At 46.2% G+C, this 17164-nt stretch overlaps 2 protein-coding genes and 1 non-coding gene across 3 annotated transcripts in view; 2 read left to right on the top strand and 1 right to left on the bottom strand.

Moving 5' to 3' along the window:
* Positions 1-1792, bottom strand: part of tep1 (telomerase-associated protein 1) — a 43687-nt gene extending 41895 nt beyond the window's left edge. The window contains exons 1-2 of the mRNA XM_061254419.1: positions 1671-1792; positions 12-583 (exon numbers count right to left, since the gene is read on the bottom strand). Of these exons, the coding sequence (XP_061110403.1) occupies positions 12-515 (504 nt within the window). The 5' untranslated portion in view covers positions 516-583; positions 1671-1792. The remainder of the gene's footprint in view (positions 1-11; positions 584-1670) is intronic.
* A 2458-nt stretch (positions 1793-4250) lies between these two features.
* On the top strand, positions 4251-12152 carry zgc:66427 (uncharacterized protein LOC406256 homolog). Its single transcript, XM_061255498.1, has 4 exons — positions 4251-5021; positions 10368-10463; positions 10670-10775; positions 12093-12152. The coding sequence occupies exons 1-4, from the start codon at positions 4499-4501 to the stop codon at positions 12148-12150; spliced, it is 783 nt and encodes a 260-aa protein (XP_061111482.1). The 5' UTR covers positions 4251-4498; the 3' UTR covers positions 12151-12152.
* A 3602-nt stretch (positions 12153-15754) lies between these two features.
* Positions 15755-15837, top strand: trnal-uaa (transfer RNA leucine (anticodon UAA)). Its single transcript has one exon. It is a non-coding gene; the product is annotated as a tRNA-Leu (tRNA).
* Positions 15838-17164: the final 1327 nt, after the last annotated feature.

The raw sequence follows: 17164 nt of genomic DNA, 5'->3' as shown, positions 1-17164 counted from the left end.
GACAAGCATACCCGACTCCAGAGCTCGGTCCCCATATCGGTATCTGAGTCCAGCATCTCCTCCTCAGCCCCTCTCCCTCCGTCCGGGACATCGTCCCCAAGAACAGGGCCCTGGGCCTGGGCCAGGGGCTGGGGCTGGGGCAGCAGGAGCCCCTCCGGGGGCAGCAGGAGCCCCACCGGGGGCACCAGAGAGGCAGGGAGAGGGGCACTCCGGAGGAGGCGGTTCTGGGTGCTGAGGAGGGGGGAGGAGAGGAGAGTGGAGGAAGAGGGGAGAGTGGGGGAGAGGAGGGAGGAGGAGAGACGGAGGGAGGGGCTCGTGGAGGAGAGGAGGGAGGACTGGAGGGCCGGGGCGGAGAGCCGGCGGGCCCACGACGGAGCAGCGCAGAGGGCGCTGATCGGGGAGAGGGCCGGCGCGAGGCTGGCCGAGGCCTGGGCCAGGATCCGGTTCTCCAGGCTCTGCCCGGCACTGCGGAGGAGCCCCTCCGAGCCGGCCGCGCCCTGGAGGTCAGACTTCATCTCTCCACTTCAGTTAAACAGGGGCAGAGGTCAGCGTAATCGACCGATCACAGCTCCGCACCAGAGGCCTGGGTAATCGACAGAGAACAAGAACGATTACCCGATCCGAAGACACGTCGCCCAAGGCCCCACTTGGGGAAATTAGCCTCGCTGGCTAACTCTGGCTCATTTACAGTGACCTTGATGACAAGTGAAAACTAATTTAAAAAATGATCCACTCAGGCAGCGGGGTACAGGGCCTGTGTGACGTTTTTAAGGGGGCTATGGAGTCAGAATGGGTTGTGTGAGGAAGGAGAGAGATCGAGAGGCTGGGTGCTTAGCAGCCGACCGATCAAACGGCTGTTCCAGAGGGAGAGAGGGCTACAGTGTGAAGGCCAGTCGCAGAGCAAAGGAGAGAATGGAGAAGTATGCAAGTGTTTAGTCATGAAGGGCGCAGTATGCGAGTCACTGCGTACAACCACCAACTCTCGCATAGTGCAAGCAGAGAAATTATCGGTTTCGGTGGAATCACTGCGTCTCAGTGTCCCATCTGAAAGCTTCGAATAAACATCCGTTCAGGAATCCACATAATTATATCGCAAGTAGGCTATACAAAAATTTAAAATTCATTCACAATAACACATAACCGTTTGTTTACCGAATTGAATTGTTAACCCCGGAACCCCGGAACCCTTCACGCCTACGTACATGTTATTTAGTGGCCGGAACTCCAAACCAAAGTCCGTAAACAAATCAGAATGCGTGCTTGTCGCCCTAGTTACATCGTCTCTGATTATTATGAGAAAGTATTCCTTGCCATTTATTTAAAGGCGTTTCAACTCGTGTTTATCGCTCATTGAATTCGACCGTTTATACAAACACGACAGCTCGTGTCCCGTGGTTAAGCCATGCAACGCAACATTGCACTACGCCAATGCAAAGAAATACAAAAAATCCACACGTTCGGTTGATTTACTAGCCCGGAGAATTGGTACTGCCAATTTGACACTGCAAATACGGCTATGCCAACATACGAATCAACCAACTTTCCCAAGCCAACTATTCCAAAAGCGTAACGTCATACCAAAAATGGGCGTTCGCACAGTCTCTCTCTTTGCATCTTAAAAGCGCACATCGCTTCGCTACAGTTCAACAAGATGATGATTAAAATATTACCTCCACTGTCGCACGGCGTATGCTTTGAGTAATGCTGTTGTCTTTAAAAGTTTCGGATGCGCGCTGAGCATTCCCACTTCGCAGCGACAGGAGCAGGCTACCGTTTCCTGGCCTGGCTGAAGTCCACAGGCATAGTCATTTAATAGGCTGTCGCTGTTTACCGTATACACTGCCTCAAGAGCGCATTAGGTATATGAGTGATTTAAAAAAGAGAGTAGAGTATTACTATAGTAATGGTATTGAGTGTAGGGACATCTTGCGACTGTTTTCCCAACAATTTCTGAACTTAATCAATTTTTTGATTTTTAAAATGCTCTTATTGAAAACCGGGAATGATGAAGTTCGATTTAAACGCGTTCACTAAAACTGTGAAATCGTTAGAATTGAGAATCATGTGCAAAAATACCCTTAATCCTAAATGTTTCTATATATCTATATATGAACTAAAAAAAATAACTTAAACGAATCACTCTACAGAAGATTTTTTCAGGTTGGAAAAAGTCTGCAGAAAAAGGGGGGATGTGTGGATAATAATTAGAGGTGACTTCCTGACTGAGAGTGTTGGTGCACAGAGCAGCTGGCCTGGTTGTGTGATGGAGACAGGGACCCAGGGCTGCTCAAGCCCTGGCCTGACGCAGTGATGAGTTCCCCGTGGGCCGTAGACAGATGACGAGCTAAATGGGATGAATCGCCCATTTTCCTTCATTACACGCCCTTATGTTCTCATGTACATGATAACCCAGCACAGCCATGCAGGCAGGCTTCAGAACATGAACACAAGGGTGGAACTTTAGTCTGAATATTGGGGAGGGGACTGCTCTAGAAGTTCTGGGGGGTACATTATACAATTATAAGGACAGCTGTGAAATTATGGTAAATTATAAAGGGGAAATGCTGCATGTTGGTCACAACATGGAATCCCCATCTTTATGATATTAATCATTTTCCCTCATCATTATGTTATAATATTGTGGGTGTTACGTTTTGCAATTTCATTTTTTTTTTTTTTCAGTTATGTGGTTGTCTTAAAAACACTGCAGGTGCTTCTTGCTAACCTGTATAATGTTATGCATACAGTACATACTGTCCAATTGGTATTGCCATTGCACCGCACCAGCATGTACAGCATGTATATCAATCGATTAAAACAATGTTACCAACAAAGCCAAGGGAACGAGAATACAAAATAAGAAGAAGGCTAATAAATGTCTGATAAATGACTAAATTACTCTGAAGTAAAATCCTTGAGGAAATACAATTCCACAGCCAAATCAAATGAGTATATTTTTCAGCACTTTTGCATCTTTCTTTTTTTCTTCAGTCAGACCATCTCTCAGAGAGGATCGTTCTTTCTTCATTACATTACATTATTGGCATTTGGCAGACGCTCTTATCCAGAGCGACGTACAGTTGATTAGACTAAGCAGGAGACAATCCTCCCCTGATACAGGGGCGGCCTGTAGCGTAGTGGTTAAGGTAAAGGACTGGGACACACAAGGTCGGTGGTTCCAATCCCGGTGTAGCCACAATAAGATCCGCCCAGCCGTTGGGCCCTTGAGCAAGGCCCTTAATCCTGCATTGCTCCAGGGGAGGATTGTCTTCTTAGCCTAATCAACGGTAAGTCGCTTTGGATAAAAGCATTGGCCAAATTACATGTAATGTAATGTCTTCTTTCAGGTTGTGGTTATTGTTGAAGTGGTTTTGTATTATGGCCACTGTGTCGACTTGGTTATTGTAAAACAGGTAGAACGTGGAACATAATACCCTTACTTTACACCAGTGGAAGAAGGGCTCAGTAGCTGGGTTCCTCCCGAGATTTCTTCCCATTTTTTCTCACCACCAATCGTTTTAAAGACACAATAGGTATAGGTATTTCTGTGTTAAAACATTGTTATAAGACCATTCTAAATCCCTTCCTATCATTGGAAAAGGCTCACTGACATGTTGACTCACCCTCTGCCTCTGTTTATTGTCCTTAAATTCGGGTTTCAAAATATACAGTTGATGGCAAGACACTCTGTACCAAAACAATACATAACAATACAATAATTCAAGTTCATTGGTTGAAAATTGGTTCTAATTGCCACAGCCAATGGCGTTTTAACGTCAGCGCGTTGAGTTGGTGGAGTTGGTGCTATTCCTCTCTTGACCGTTAGAAGTCCGAAATTACCTTTACCTTTAATGTTTTTATCATTCAACTCCACTGGGGAGTTTATCCTCGCTTTTTGGAGGGCTTGGTTTCTGCCGAATTTTACTTCTGTTACTCAGTAAAGCATCTTTATGACAGTTCCCAATGAAAACTGCCATTCCATATCCTTTATAAATGACTAGGCGATATAGGATAATTTGTTACACTATGCTTACTGTAGCTAATGAAACACTGTGGTTAATTATTAACTAGGACGTGGGATTCTTTAAAGGGTTTCCCAGATTTAATCCCCTCGGCTGCTTTGCGCAATTGGGGACTTTTTGCTGTTTAAATTGATACCATACCATTTTCTGTCTTCCGATTGGATGGAAAAGTTCCGACAGGGTTTGACGTCAGCATGCCTTCCGACGAAAAGTGAGAAAAAAAATCACTTCCTCTCTTGTCTGTTGTTGCGCTGCGTGTCGGGAAAACGGACACAAAAGCACGGAAATGTGGAGCGGCTAGCCAAGGAACCTCAACAAAAAGCATATATAAAGTATTTCGTTTACAACCATAAGTAACAACTAAACGTTTTGATATTGTTTGTTGGATGCTATCTCGGTATATTCCAGTAGAAAAAATACGCGTTCTACTGCTGCTAACTAGCTAGCTAGATACCTAACACCCACGGCAGGCAGACATGGGGACTAAGGCTAGTCGTTTCCAAGAAGAAACGGTAGCCACGGCTTTTGCGAAGGATGGCATCAAGAGGGACTCCTGCCGAAGAATTCGCAGCAAGAGGCCTACAAGTTTGGTGGTGGATTTCTCGGGTAGCTTCGACCAGGACTCAGAAGTCAATCGCAGTCGTTCGGAGGAGGGGAGCGACTCGGACCAGGGGCGGCCCACGGCGTCTGATGGAAGCCACGGTGACATAAATAGCCCGAGCCATCCCGATCAAGCTACACCGGACGAGGCCAGCGAAACCGCTGGGCCCGCGGATGCCGGCACCCCCGGTTCAGCGGGTGAAGCCAGCAACGACAGGCTGTCAGTGGAGGAGACGGGCCGCGTCCACCAGCGCACTTTCTCAGAACGTCTACCCTCCGGCCGACACACTTCCGGTCGTAATGGATCTTCTCGAACCTCCGCTCGCACACGGGGAAGCGCCCCGCGTCCGGTCTCGGAGGCATGGATCGGTGTGTATAGGGTCAACAGCCGACACAGCAGTGAGTACCTTTTTTGGGGAAATGCTTATCCTTTATCGTGATATAGAGTTAATAGTATCCCGATCGTACCTCGTTTAGTCTTGCTACACAGTTCACAGGAAAACAACCTCACCCTCACGAGTACGAGTGCGGACAAGTCAGGGGAATGTTTTGCAGCTTGTTAATGCAAGGTATCCGCGTGGAGGATGCGGTTTTAGCAGGCGTGCTTGGTTGTCAGAAAGGTAAGTTTAGCTACCTTCGTTCCCCTGTGTTTGCTAGGAGCTGCGAAACGGCAATTCCTTAGGTAACCTTAACGTTTATAGCATCAGTAGCTGGCATTCGATATGGTTGTTAAGTTCCTAAAAAAATGCCTCTGATTTAGAAATGTTTACAGTGACTGATGATTGGCCCGATCGGATATCACGGAAGTCGTTAACCCAGAAAGGCGACGACTGAAGTCGCTCTGGGATTCCCCCTTTTTCCACTCAACGTTTCATTTTGGACGTCCACTTCGTGTTCTCATTTTCGTAGCTAACGCCGAGGTTCTCAAATAAATGTCAATGACCACACGTTCTTACCAGGTAAATTGAGGATAAATAAACACATTTGACGTTTTTAACGCTAGAATACTGAACATGGGTCCAAATGGAACCGGGAGAGTTTATTTTTAATTAAAAATAATAAAAATAATTTTATCATTCAGTGTATTTGCTTTTTTTATGATCAAATACCAAAAAAGAAAAAAACGCACGACGTGTCCAAATTTCCTATGGAATTTGATGCATGGCTGAGGTTCTCTTTGTTACCTCTTTTTAATGAATTAACCTACTCATTTGATATTCACGGTATTCATTAATTATTTCAAATGATAATTTGTTATCCCTTAATTTGAAAAAAAATTAGTATTTTTTAGTATAGTATTACTACATTAATTCCTTTCATAGTTTTTGTCTACAAAATAGTTTTTTAGAAGTGTTAGAAGAGTGATTGTCCCTAACTCGCTCACTGATCGCGTGCATGATTCCCCATTGTGGAAGCTGTCTACACAACATGATGAATATAGCCACACACACACACACACACACACGCACACACACACACCCACACAGGGAGGGGGAATGGGTAGGGGATCGCTGGGGGGGGCATGCCTCTCTGCATGCTTTGCTATGCGATGTCGTGTGCGCTGGTTCTCCATAAACTGCACATAAACTGTGAGAGGGGATGCCACCGGGGTCCAGTGACGAGGATTTGACCGGGCGTCTCTTCCGTGTGGTCTTAATTCGGGTCCCGGAAGCCATTTCTTCTGGCCACCAGCAGTGGATTGGCTAAGATGTGCAGGCGTTGCGTGGCAGTCTGTGCTTATTAGGCACGTGAATAACACGCCCGCGTCACCTGAGTCGACGGGCGTTCTGGGTGGATTCCGCACTCAGCCGCCGGCCCGTTGCAGCACGTCTGTGTGTGGCGCTCCGGTGATGCCCGGGACCTTCCGAAGGCGGGGCGTCTCGCCTGGACGGCCCTCCGGGCTTGTGAGACGGTGGCTGTAGATGGCCCGTGCGTCACATGCATGCAGACTGCCTGGTAGACGAGCATTTTTGGTGTGTAGGTTGAGGTCGCCGTTCAGAGAAACCCTTCTCCTTAGACGACCGAAAGATGCTGAGGCTTGTTTGAGGCATTACATTTTTTATTTTATTTTTTTATCTCATTATCCATTGTGCAGTAGTCAGACATTATGCTGACTAGCCGTGGGCCTTCTACTGTGACGGTTGTTTGGTGGTGGAGATGGCTGGCATACATCTGACATTATAGATTATAGTTTTTTTGGGTGTTGCTGGTCAGCCTCCTGTGTGCAGTTACAGCTGCTGGGAGGGTCTGTGGGCTACCAAGGCACCATCAGTGGCATACTGTAGCTTGACAGCTGCCTGTAACCTGATATTGAACACGCACTCACTCACTCACTCACTCACTCACTCACTCACTCACTCACTCACTCACTCACTCACTCACTCACTCACTCAAGCATGGGCATGCATGCTCACATCAAATGGGGAAGAGTACTTTTAATGAATTCACTTTTAGTGAATTTCTGTATCATCACATAATCCAAATAATTTATCTCAGAGATATAGCAAAGAGTCATACACCAAATAACATCGGAAATTAATACAGGTCTGTTATGACTCGTCAAATTTGGGGTAGTAATACAATAACAGTTTTTATTCAAAATCTAAGAATGGAAAAGTTGTTATCAAAAACAAGGTAATTAATGGATACCTTGATTATCAAATGAGTAGATTTGAATACAGGTCCATTTGGGCCCATGTCGTGCATTCTAGGGTTTAAGAATAATTTGTTTCCATTTCAGTAGGTGACCAACTTCATATTTTGGACTTGCAAATCAAATTACCCCATGTGACAGAATGTCCATTGGTTTTTGATAGCACTGTTGTCGTTGCGGTTTTTTAAAATGTTTTATTCTTAAGGTTCTTCAGCCGCATTATGTGGTTATAAGGCACTGTAGGTAATGCAGCGTATAACTGTGGTGAATACATGCCTGAGCACATGCGTAGCATACGTCCTCACATTCACTGTAAACATGCTTCTAGGACCAGTACTACATTGTAGCATGTAGTGGGTGTTGACATGGATGTCTGTGGTTTGCTTATTTGTGCGTTGTCCACAGCCACAGGGTAAACAGTAATTACACGATATACATAATTCAGTGCCTTTCCATACACACACACATACACACACACACACACACGCACTTGCACACACTCGCACACTCACGCAACATGGGTCATGGATCATGGATCAGAGATCGTAGCTGCGCCCCTGGTTGCCGAATATGGGGAATGGTGGTGGTGAATGGGACCGGTCTCCCGTGTAGGTCCTTGCAATATAGCTTCCGCGACACACAGGGCGGCCTGTAGCGTAGTGGTTACGGTACGTCACTGGGACCTGCAAGGTCGCTGGTTCGATCCACGGTGTAGCCACAATACGTTCTGCTCAGCCGTTGGGCCCTTGAGCAAAGGGCCCTTAACCCTACATTGCTCCAGGGGAGGATTGTCTCCTGCTTAGTCTAAAATCGGCAGAAATCCGCTCTGGATAAGAGCGTCTGCCAAATGCCATTGATGTAATGTAATAATGGATTTTTTTTTTTTTTTTGCGCAATATCTCTGGCAGGTGGCGGGAGGTTTTGTTCCTTCTTGTTGTCTTTAATCGCACTTCATACGGTAACACATCTCCAAACTTCAGTGAAATGGTTCCGGGGGAGAAAAAAAAACACATCACTTGTGTTCCATCCAGTGTTGGTTAACTTTTACCACATTAGACCGTGATGGCGATATCGCCCTGCCCCCTCGTCCCATGTCTGAGCTTGAGTTTGGCCAGAACATGGGAGCCCGTGCACGTTCAGCTCTGCAGAAAGATTGCGTCGACATTCCTGGCCAGATGATCTCTGTGAGTGCCGCACCGAAGCGGTGTTGCGTACGATGTGGCTCGCTGGCGTTGTGATTTCAGAACTGTAAGAGCCTTAGAGTCCCCCGCAAGAGTGCCGAACAACAGCAGCCGGAGTTGCTCTGTGGTCTTTCGCTCAGTAAGCTTCACTTTGGGCTCTGAGGCGTTTTTGTACCCTGAGGAAGACTCCCGTCTTTGGCAGACGCTTTTAATCCAAAGCGATTTACAGGTGCATAGGTTCTTCCACAAGCTAAAGCATCACATCCATAACTAGTAAAATACACATGAAGTGCGGTTCTAAACAAAAAATACAGTCATTGTAAGTGCAATTATTATTATTATTATTATTATTCTTTTTTTGGGTTGGACAAGAGGGATATCGGGGGGGGGGGGGGGGGTGGGAATCAGGAGGGAGGACTGAGGTACAGTTTGAGAAGGTTTGTTTTTAATCTGCACAAGACTGCACGCCATACAGACACGTGTGGACCTGTATAAAGTGGAAAACTGCAGTGAGTCAGGACCTCGTCTCATCGGAAAGACGACGGCTCCTACAGCACAGTGTCCCCATCACTGCTCTAGGGCATCGGGTTTTTATTTTAACCCCACCCCTACTGTCCCAGCAACGAGACTTCCAGCAGAAACTTAGTTTTCCTAGGTTTCCTTACCCCATCCAAGTACTTTAGCCATTCAGCCGGGGTTAGGGGTGTGTGAGGGGGGGGTTTCGGGCCTGTGTGTGTGAGGGGATTCTGAGTGAGGGAAGGGATTCTGTGTGTGTGAGGGGATTCTGTGTGTGTGAGGGGATTCTGTGTGTGTGAGGGGATTCTGTGTGTGTGAGGGGATTCTGTGTGTGTGAGGGGATTCTGTGTGTGTGAGGGGATTCTGTGTGTGTGAGGGGATTCTGTGTGTGTGAGGGGATTCTGTGTGTGTGAGGGGATTCTGTGTGTGTGAGGGGATTCTGTGTGTGTGAGGGGCTTCTGTGTGAGGGAGGGGATTCTGTGTGAGGGAGGGGATTCTGTGTGTGTGAGGGGATTCTGTGTGAGGGAGGGGATTCTGTGTGAGGGAGGGGATTCTGTGTGAGGGAGGGGATTCTGTGTGAGGGAGGGGATTCTGTGTGAGGGAGGGGATTCTGTGTGAGTGAGGGGATTCTGTGTGAGGGGGGCTTACTGTAATGGGGGGGGGGGGGGGTTGAACAAAAGGGGGGGGTTCTGTGGGAAGTGGGTCATGCCTGTTGGCACAGTGCTGAAGCAGTCCACTGTCGTAGGGTGGGGTGGGGGGGGGGGCAGGCGTCTCTAATCTAGCCCCCGATTAATGTAGCAGAACCCTTAATCCTGCTTCTGAGTCTCTCCAAAGCTGATTATCCTCCCGTACAGACCCAATCCTGCACTAATTACCCCGGCTGATTTAACTCTGGGGGCGTACCAATCCTGGCCCAGGAGATACTGCCCACAGTATCCACAGGGTTTTAAAGAAGTTAATTACACGTGTAGCTCGTCTTGTTTCGTGGGTTTATATTGATTGCTTGTTTGAATACAAAAACCAGTATAACCCGAAGCTCTCCAAGGGAACTATTTTAGCATTCCTGCTTCAACTGACAAGTCGTGACGTTTTTACATTTATTATTATTAGTTATCACTGGAATGGAAATTGACTGTAACAAAAATCTGTGTGCCGATATAAACATTTTAGTTTGGTAGTTATAACTACAGTACATTAACACTTAATCTATCAATCGGTTAGTATTATATTATTTACTGCATTCGTCCTATTACTCTCAGTGCAGTGAAAGTGTCTCTCTCCCTTTGTGTAGTGCTATTGTCTCTCATTCGCTTGCTCTCCAGGCCTTGTTAATATTTCTCTCTCTCTCTCTCTCTCTCCACCCCCCTCTCCCCCTCTCTCCCCCTCCTACGTTAGCCGTGCGCTGTCCGTTCTGTTCCAAGCCCTTCCCTGGAGGCCGGATTGAGGAGCATTTGCTGAGCTGTCTCACGACCCCCCCTCTCCCCTACAACAGTGAGTGCTGCTGAATCCTACATGTTCTAGACCTGTCTGCTGCCATGATACACTGACCAATCACATCACCGATGCCCCTTTACACTAGCCAATCACCTGCCAACTGCCCTACTGTATTGACCGATTGTGCCTCAACTGCCTAATTATTTTGGCCAACATCCCGATCGCTCCATCACGCTGACGGTCTGTGCTCTCCCTCCCTGCAGTGGACACTCTGAGTAAGGACAGCGGGGAGTGCAGTATTTGCCTGGATGATCTCCTGCAGGGGGAGACCATAGCGCGCCTGGCCTGTCTCTGCGTCTATCACAAGAGGTAACGAAACGTGCTGGTTCTCCACGTGCACTGCCGGAGTCCCCCACGTGCACTGCCGGCGTCCCCCACGTGCACTGCCGGCGTCCCCCACGTGCACTGCCGGCGTCCCCCACGTGCACTGCCGGCGTCCCCCACGTGCACTGCCGGCGTCCCCCACGTGCACTGCCGGCGTCCCCCACGTGCACTGCTGGCCCCCACGTGCACTGCTGGCGTCCCCCACGTGCACTGCTGGTGTCCCCCACGTGCACTGCTGGTGTCCCCCACGTGCACTGCCGGAGTCCCCCACGTGCACTGCCGGAGTCCCCCACGTGCACTGCCGGAGTCCCGCACGTGCACTGCTGGCCCCCTCGTGCACTGCTGGAGTCCCCCACGTGCACTGCTGGTGTCCCCCACGTGCACTGCTGGTGTCCCCCACGTGCACTGCCGGAGTCCCCCACGTGCACTGCCGGAGTCCCCCACGTGCACTGCCGGAGTCCCGCACGTGCACTGCTGGCCCCCTCGTGCACTGCTGGAGTCCCCCACGTGCACTGCTGGTGTCCCCCACGTGCACTGCTGGCCCCCTCGTGCACTGCTGGCCCTCATGTCTTGACACAGCGTGAAACTAATGGTACTATATGCTTACTTGGGGCATCTGTGTATTGCTGGGACTTCTTGGTGATTCAAAAATAATGCTGATCATGGTGAGATCATCATAAATACGGTGGCAATTGCGAGCTTGGCGACATCAGTTTCAGGGTGGCGGCGGTAGTATTTGTAGCCCACATAAGGCGCCCCAAGGTCTCCATTGACCCCAGCAGAGGGGACTGAAATTCAGGTCTGTAGAATTTCAGCTCGGCCTCAAGCTGAAGTGTCACGGTCCAATCAGAATGGATTTCTGCAGAAAACATTGTGGCAGAGGAACAACTCTGTTGGGAAAACTGAAGCAATGAAAGTGTATGATGATGATGATGATGATGATGATGATGAAGGTGATGATGATGATGATGATGGATTGATGATCGATGATGATCGATGATGATGATCGATGATGATGATGATGAAGGTGATGATTATAATAATGATCATAATAATGGTGATGATGATGATTACGGTAATAATGATCATAATGATGATGATTACAGTAATAATGATCATAATGATGATGATTACAGTAATAATGATCATAATGATGATGATTACGGTAATAATGATCATAATGATGATGATTACAGTAATAATGATCATAATGATGATGGTGATGATCATAATGATTACGGTAATAATGATGATGATTACAGTAATAATGATCATAATGACGACAGGTTGTTTTTTCCGCAGCTGCATTGATTCTTGGTGCAAAGTGAAGGCCTGTTGTCCCGAACACCCCTTCGACTGAAAGCCTGACAGGTGCGTGTGAGTTCTGTTCTGTTCCAGCGGGTTTGCGTTCCCGCTCCCGTACACGCCCCAGTAGCTCAACGTGCCCCAGGAGGGTTTGGCTTCACAAAGCCAAACAGCCGTGATCGGGCTCAACCGGTATCATGAATGCGATTATCAGCCTGTAAATCGGGTTCTGTGTGCGTTCCCATCAAAGTGTGGCGGTGTCTGCAAAGTCAAGCCAATATGCGTACGTTATGTACCATTCTCCAGCAGCAAAATAAAATGCTAATAGCTTAAATTTGGCAGTCCATGCCTTACCACTCCTAACAAGTAAATCTACACAAATTGCTGTTTTTCATTTATGAGAGGTGCTCTTTCTAGAGCTTCTCAACCTTGTTTACATTACATAGAGTTATTGTTGTACTTGGCGTATTCTATCTGCCAACTGTGGCATGCTCGCTGGTAAGTTGCATCGCTCTGGACAAGAGCATCTTCTGGTAGATGCCTGTAATGTAATATTCATGTTTTTAGGTCTGTGTGAGTTTGAGGATGGGCTTGTGTTTCTGTTCCTGGGCTAATTCGGTTGTCTGTTTTTGTTCAGGTGGCCGGTGTTGGTGAGGAACTCTGGTGACAATGAAAACAGGGGGTGGGGGGGGGATGCAGCAAGAAGAAAGAAGCAAAAACAAAAAAAGAAAGAAAAGTAAAAAAAAAAAAAAAAAAAAACCCAAATGAGCTTCAGTTGCTGTAGACTTCTGGAGAGATGAACAGACAACAGCTACTCACTTCAGCGTGGATCGCTCCAGCCAATCATAGTCCTCCACACATCCGCTGTCTGATCACAGGGATCGAGGGAAATCAGTTGCAGGCTCCTTGTGACAGACACCCATTCTTATATCTCCTTTTTATTTGCAAGAGGGTTTATTTTATTTTACTTGAGTCTCTTGAGTGACTCTGTCTGGCTAGCCACTAGTCTGCCATTTGAGTCTCGAGGGGCTCTGTAGGGCTAGCTGCTCGGCCTATTGGATGGTTAGCCGCTAGGCTGCTATTGGATGGTTAGCCTTTAGGCTGCTATTCGATGGTTAGCCGCAAGGCTGCTATTCGATGGTTAGCTGTTCGGCTGCTATTCGATGGTTAGCTGTTAGGCTGCTATTCGATGGTTAGCTGTTCGGCTGCTATTCGATGGTTAGCTGTTAGGCTGCTATTCGATGGTTAGCCGCTAGGCTGCTATTCGATGGTTAGCCGCTAGGCTGCTATTCGATAGTTATCCGCTAGGCTGCTTTTCAATGGTTAGCCGCTAGGCTGCTATTCGATGGTTAGCCGCTGGGGTGCTATGAGTCTCTTGCCTCTGCTTTGCACATCCTCACGTCGTCTGCGCCTGGGGGTAGTGTAAAGCATTTTCTCACTCCCAAAGTTGAGACAATCGTGTTCCTCTTTCTGCCTGGGACATGGGCGGGGGCTGGGGGCTGGGGCCTTTTTTTACACACAAGAGGGCTGTGTTTCACTAGAGTGACATTACACTCTTGATTCTCGACCATGTGAAGCACTTTAAACAATATATATTTTTTTTTGAGCCTTAAATGCATGGCTTATGCTCCTCCAAGCACAGTTTTACATATTCTGTTTTGTGTCTTCACATAGTTTCACTGGATTTCGTTTCATGCTACAGAGAAGGGTACCCATTGCCAAATTTCTCCAGAAACGTCTGGTGGGGTGGGGGGGCGGTTACTCATGACATTTACTGGACAGTGACGCCTATTCATAGCGAGTGATTTCATTTCCATGTTCTGGCTGTGTTGTCACATTTGGGTGAATGTGTGAGTATGCGTTTGGCATCTCACTGTGTTCATAGGCTCTCTCGTGTGCCAGTGCTTCATGTTGTGTAACCCCAGACAGACAGTGTACAGAACAACCAGTGGTTTCCATTAGATGGACGGGGCTTGGCATGGGAGATCGGTGGGGTGGGAGGGGCTTGAGCTGGGTGGGGTGGGGTGGGCTGAGTTGAGGAGGGGGAGGGGAGGTTATGCAGGCGATGGGGGCGTGTCCGCACCCTAATGACCCTAATGCCATATGTTTACTGTCTGATCTGTGGCTGGATTTAGTGACCCCCCAAGACAGATGGTAGTGATGAACCACACAATGAACATAATTACATTAACGAAGCAGCAAGGGGGAGACCACTGTCATTTACATTTGAGAAGATTATTAATTACAAAAATTACCTTGATCTTGACATGACTCATTTCAATATTAAAAAACAAAAAATGTGTGCCGTGCTAAAAGAAGCTGATGGTGAACGCTAGTCTGTGTGGATGAGATGGCTGGAGGTGTGTCTTCCTCCCAGGTATGTAGAGCATACCTCGGCAGGTGATTAGACCCTCTAGATGTCTTATTTTCCGGAGGGAAACTTGGTGACCCTGTAGAGATTACACACCTTTGTGCAGGTGATGACCGTGCACCCCAGTCCTGGTTTTAAAAAATAAAAGAATTGCAGAAACGGGACAGGCCTGTGGTCACGTCATGACTTCGGGTAAATCAGACGGTGAATAAAATGTTTAAAAAAAAGTCGACAATCTTTGCGCTGACCGATACATGGTGCAATACAAACAGAAAATATTCGTTGTTCCCTGTTGTGTATTCTGGGCGTTTTAATTATTTGCTAATTTCGGGGGAAGAGGAAACTACGTAACCTCGTGCTTTAGCCTCGGTCTCTTGCTGGTTTCGACACGGGTGCGTTTCCATGGGAGCAAGAGCCCGAGTCTGGGCCTCGCATTTTTAGATATTTGAATGAATTCATAAATGCGCAATTAAGTAAACGTGTATACAAAGCATAGAGTGACAATCTGTCCTCACCTCCTCTCCGCATCTATTTAACAACCGAGTATTTATTAAATTGTAAATATTTCTTGCTGAAATAATTTGTCATTTGGTTTGGACTCTGATACCGTTTATATGCCTGAATCTTTTGTATGTCAAAAAAGTTGTTTTGTATGTATTTTTATAATAAATATGCTTATGTGTGACATATTTCTGTGGCAGCATCTGTGAGAATGCATACTTGTGTGTGACTACTTTATTAAGACACAGGTCACTAGAAAAAATAAATAACTTTTAATACACCCAGTGTCAAACAAAACGGGGAAAAGGCAAAAAAAAAACGATAGTTTTAACACACCTTTATTATTTATGACACTGCTACAAAACATAAGGCACAGAAAACATCAACGCCCTCATAAAACAAAAGGAACGAGTGTGAAATTGTGTTTGTGAAAGACATTGAGAGAGAGAAACTGGGAATCGCGGCTATATTGTTGGCGCAACGGAAAACCGTATCTACCGGTCACCTGACGCATAAGACGACGCTGATACACCCATTTCATGTAGCCGATTTCATCCCACTTGTATACTAGCAATTAAATTCACCTTCCCACAGCCAGTACTAAAACGCCCAGCGGAAGAGGGGGAAATATCTATTACAGTAGCCAACCTGGAGCTGTGAAATTACGGAAGCGGATAACAAACAGCTAGCTACAGAAACGATTCAATCAATCATTCGATTGTTAAAAGTATATACTTTCCCATTATACTAGGTTAAAAAGTATATTTAGCTAACTAGGGACGCTCACACCAGGATGGCCGAGTGGTTAAGGCGTTGGACTTAAGATCCAATGGACGTATGTCCGCGTGGGTTCGAACCCCACTTCTGGTAATGACACCCTTTTAACCCATTACTTAACATCTGTTGTCACTGAACACAATAACGAAATAGGCTAGAATTAAAGCGCATTATTATGTCGTTATACGCAGCAATATCCAAACCAGCAGCAGCAACTCATATACTAATTAATCACAAAAACTACTTTTTTGAAGTGAAAAGGTTTGCATTTGCTGAAAGCCTCAAAATACATGAAATTCAATTGATCAGCCGTAACGCTAACATCTGCACAGAACCAGTACAACTGCTACAGCCATGTGTAATGTCTACTGTACGTTAAACAACATGTGCTCACCACTGGGCAGATTGTTTCAGATTCAAACCAATCAAATAATTCATAATCATAGAGACGTGTACTGTAAAGTGAATTGGCAATTTTGCATATTAAAGTTAAAGGCAATATACCTATTTTGCATTACATGAAAGTGTATATTGTGGAGTGTGGAGTGGAGAGTGCGTTTTGTTATGAATCAAATAGGCATGCTGTATGTTGCTCTGGATAAAAGTGTAGAAGCAGATGTATGGGTAAAGTATGTACAAAGTATGTGGGCCTATACATAATTATTAATATTTGTCCAAAAGTAATTGACCAATTAAACAAAGTCATGACCAACGACTGTGCATTCACAGTCACTCAATAATATTGTCACCCACAAATTTGATTCTCACTGTGGGGAATAAGCTATAATATTGTAAATGATATACCAATTATCTTGTACCTGTTGAATTTATCAAAATAATAACAGGCTGGCATGTTAATGCAAATAACTTGGTATAAATTAGTCTTGTTCTGCACAAACTGAATATAAACTATAGCGCTGTAGCATGTTGTCAGAGATCTGTGCTGATGCACCTTGTTGGAGATAAGCTGAGTTAGCTGATGTTAGTGTTAGGACTGATCAATTTAATAGTCTTTTGAGGCTTTTAGCAAATGCAAACGCTTAAGTTTTTTGTGATTAATTTATTTTGATAAGCTCTACAAGCCCTTTCTCACCATTTCTTATACGCGGACGCCATCTCCTGGCAAAAAGTGGTATATGGCCATTAATTGGCGATACAATCTTGGTTTAACTTAGGTTTTGTTTTATAGCTATGCACTATTTAAAAGTAGCGTTTTTAAATTTCAACGATAATTCTGCTGTCTGAAACACAGTTATTTAGTCAAGTCCTTGGCAGAAGTCCATTGACTGCCATCAACACGCCTGTATTTGCATATTAGTCTAGATCTTGCTAGCCCACGTTCTCTCGTGTGGAATGAGAATTATCAGCCCATCAGCTAGCTAGAAAGTTAAAAAGTTAAAAGTTAATTATATATAGCTAT

Source organism: Conger conger, chromosome 9, assembly GCF_963514075.1.
Source record: "Conger conger chromosome 9, fConCon1.1, whole genome shotgun sequence".
Taxonomy (NCBI): Eukaryota; Metazoa; Chordata; class Actinopteri; order Anguilliformes; family Congridae; genus Conger; species Conger conger.
Note: the sequence above shows the minus strand (reverse complement) of the source record. Positions and strands in the feature narration are given on the sequence as shown.

Bases quoted from the DNA above. Each gene is read 5' to 3' on its own strand.
- zgc:66427 (XM_061255498.1), top strand. From the start codon at position 4,499: ATGGGGACTAAGGCTAGTCGTTTCCAAGAAGAAACGGTAGCCACGGCT. The intron at 5,022-10,367 runs GTGAGTACCTTT...CTCCTACGTTAG, and splicing joins GGTCAACAGCCGACACAGCA to CCGTGCGCTGTCCGTTCTGT. The intron at 10,464-10,669 runs GTGAGTGCTGCT...CCCTCCCTGCAG, and splicing joins CCCCCCTCTCCCCTACAACA to TGGACACTCTGAGTAAGGAC.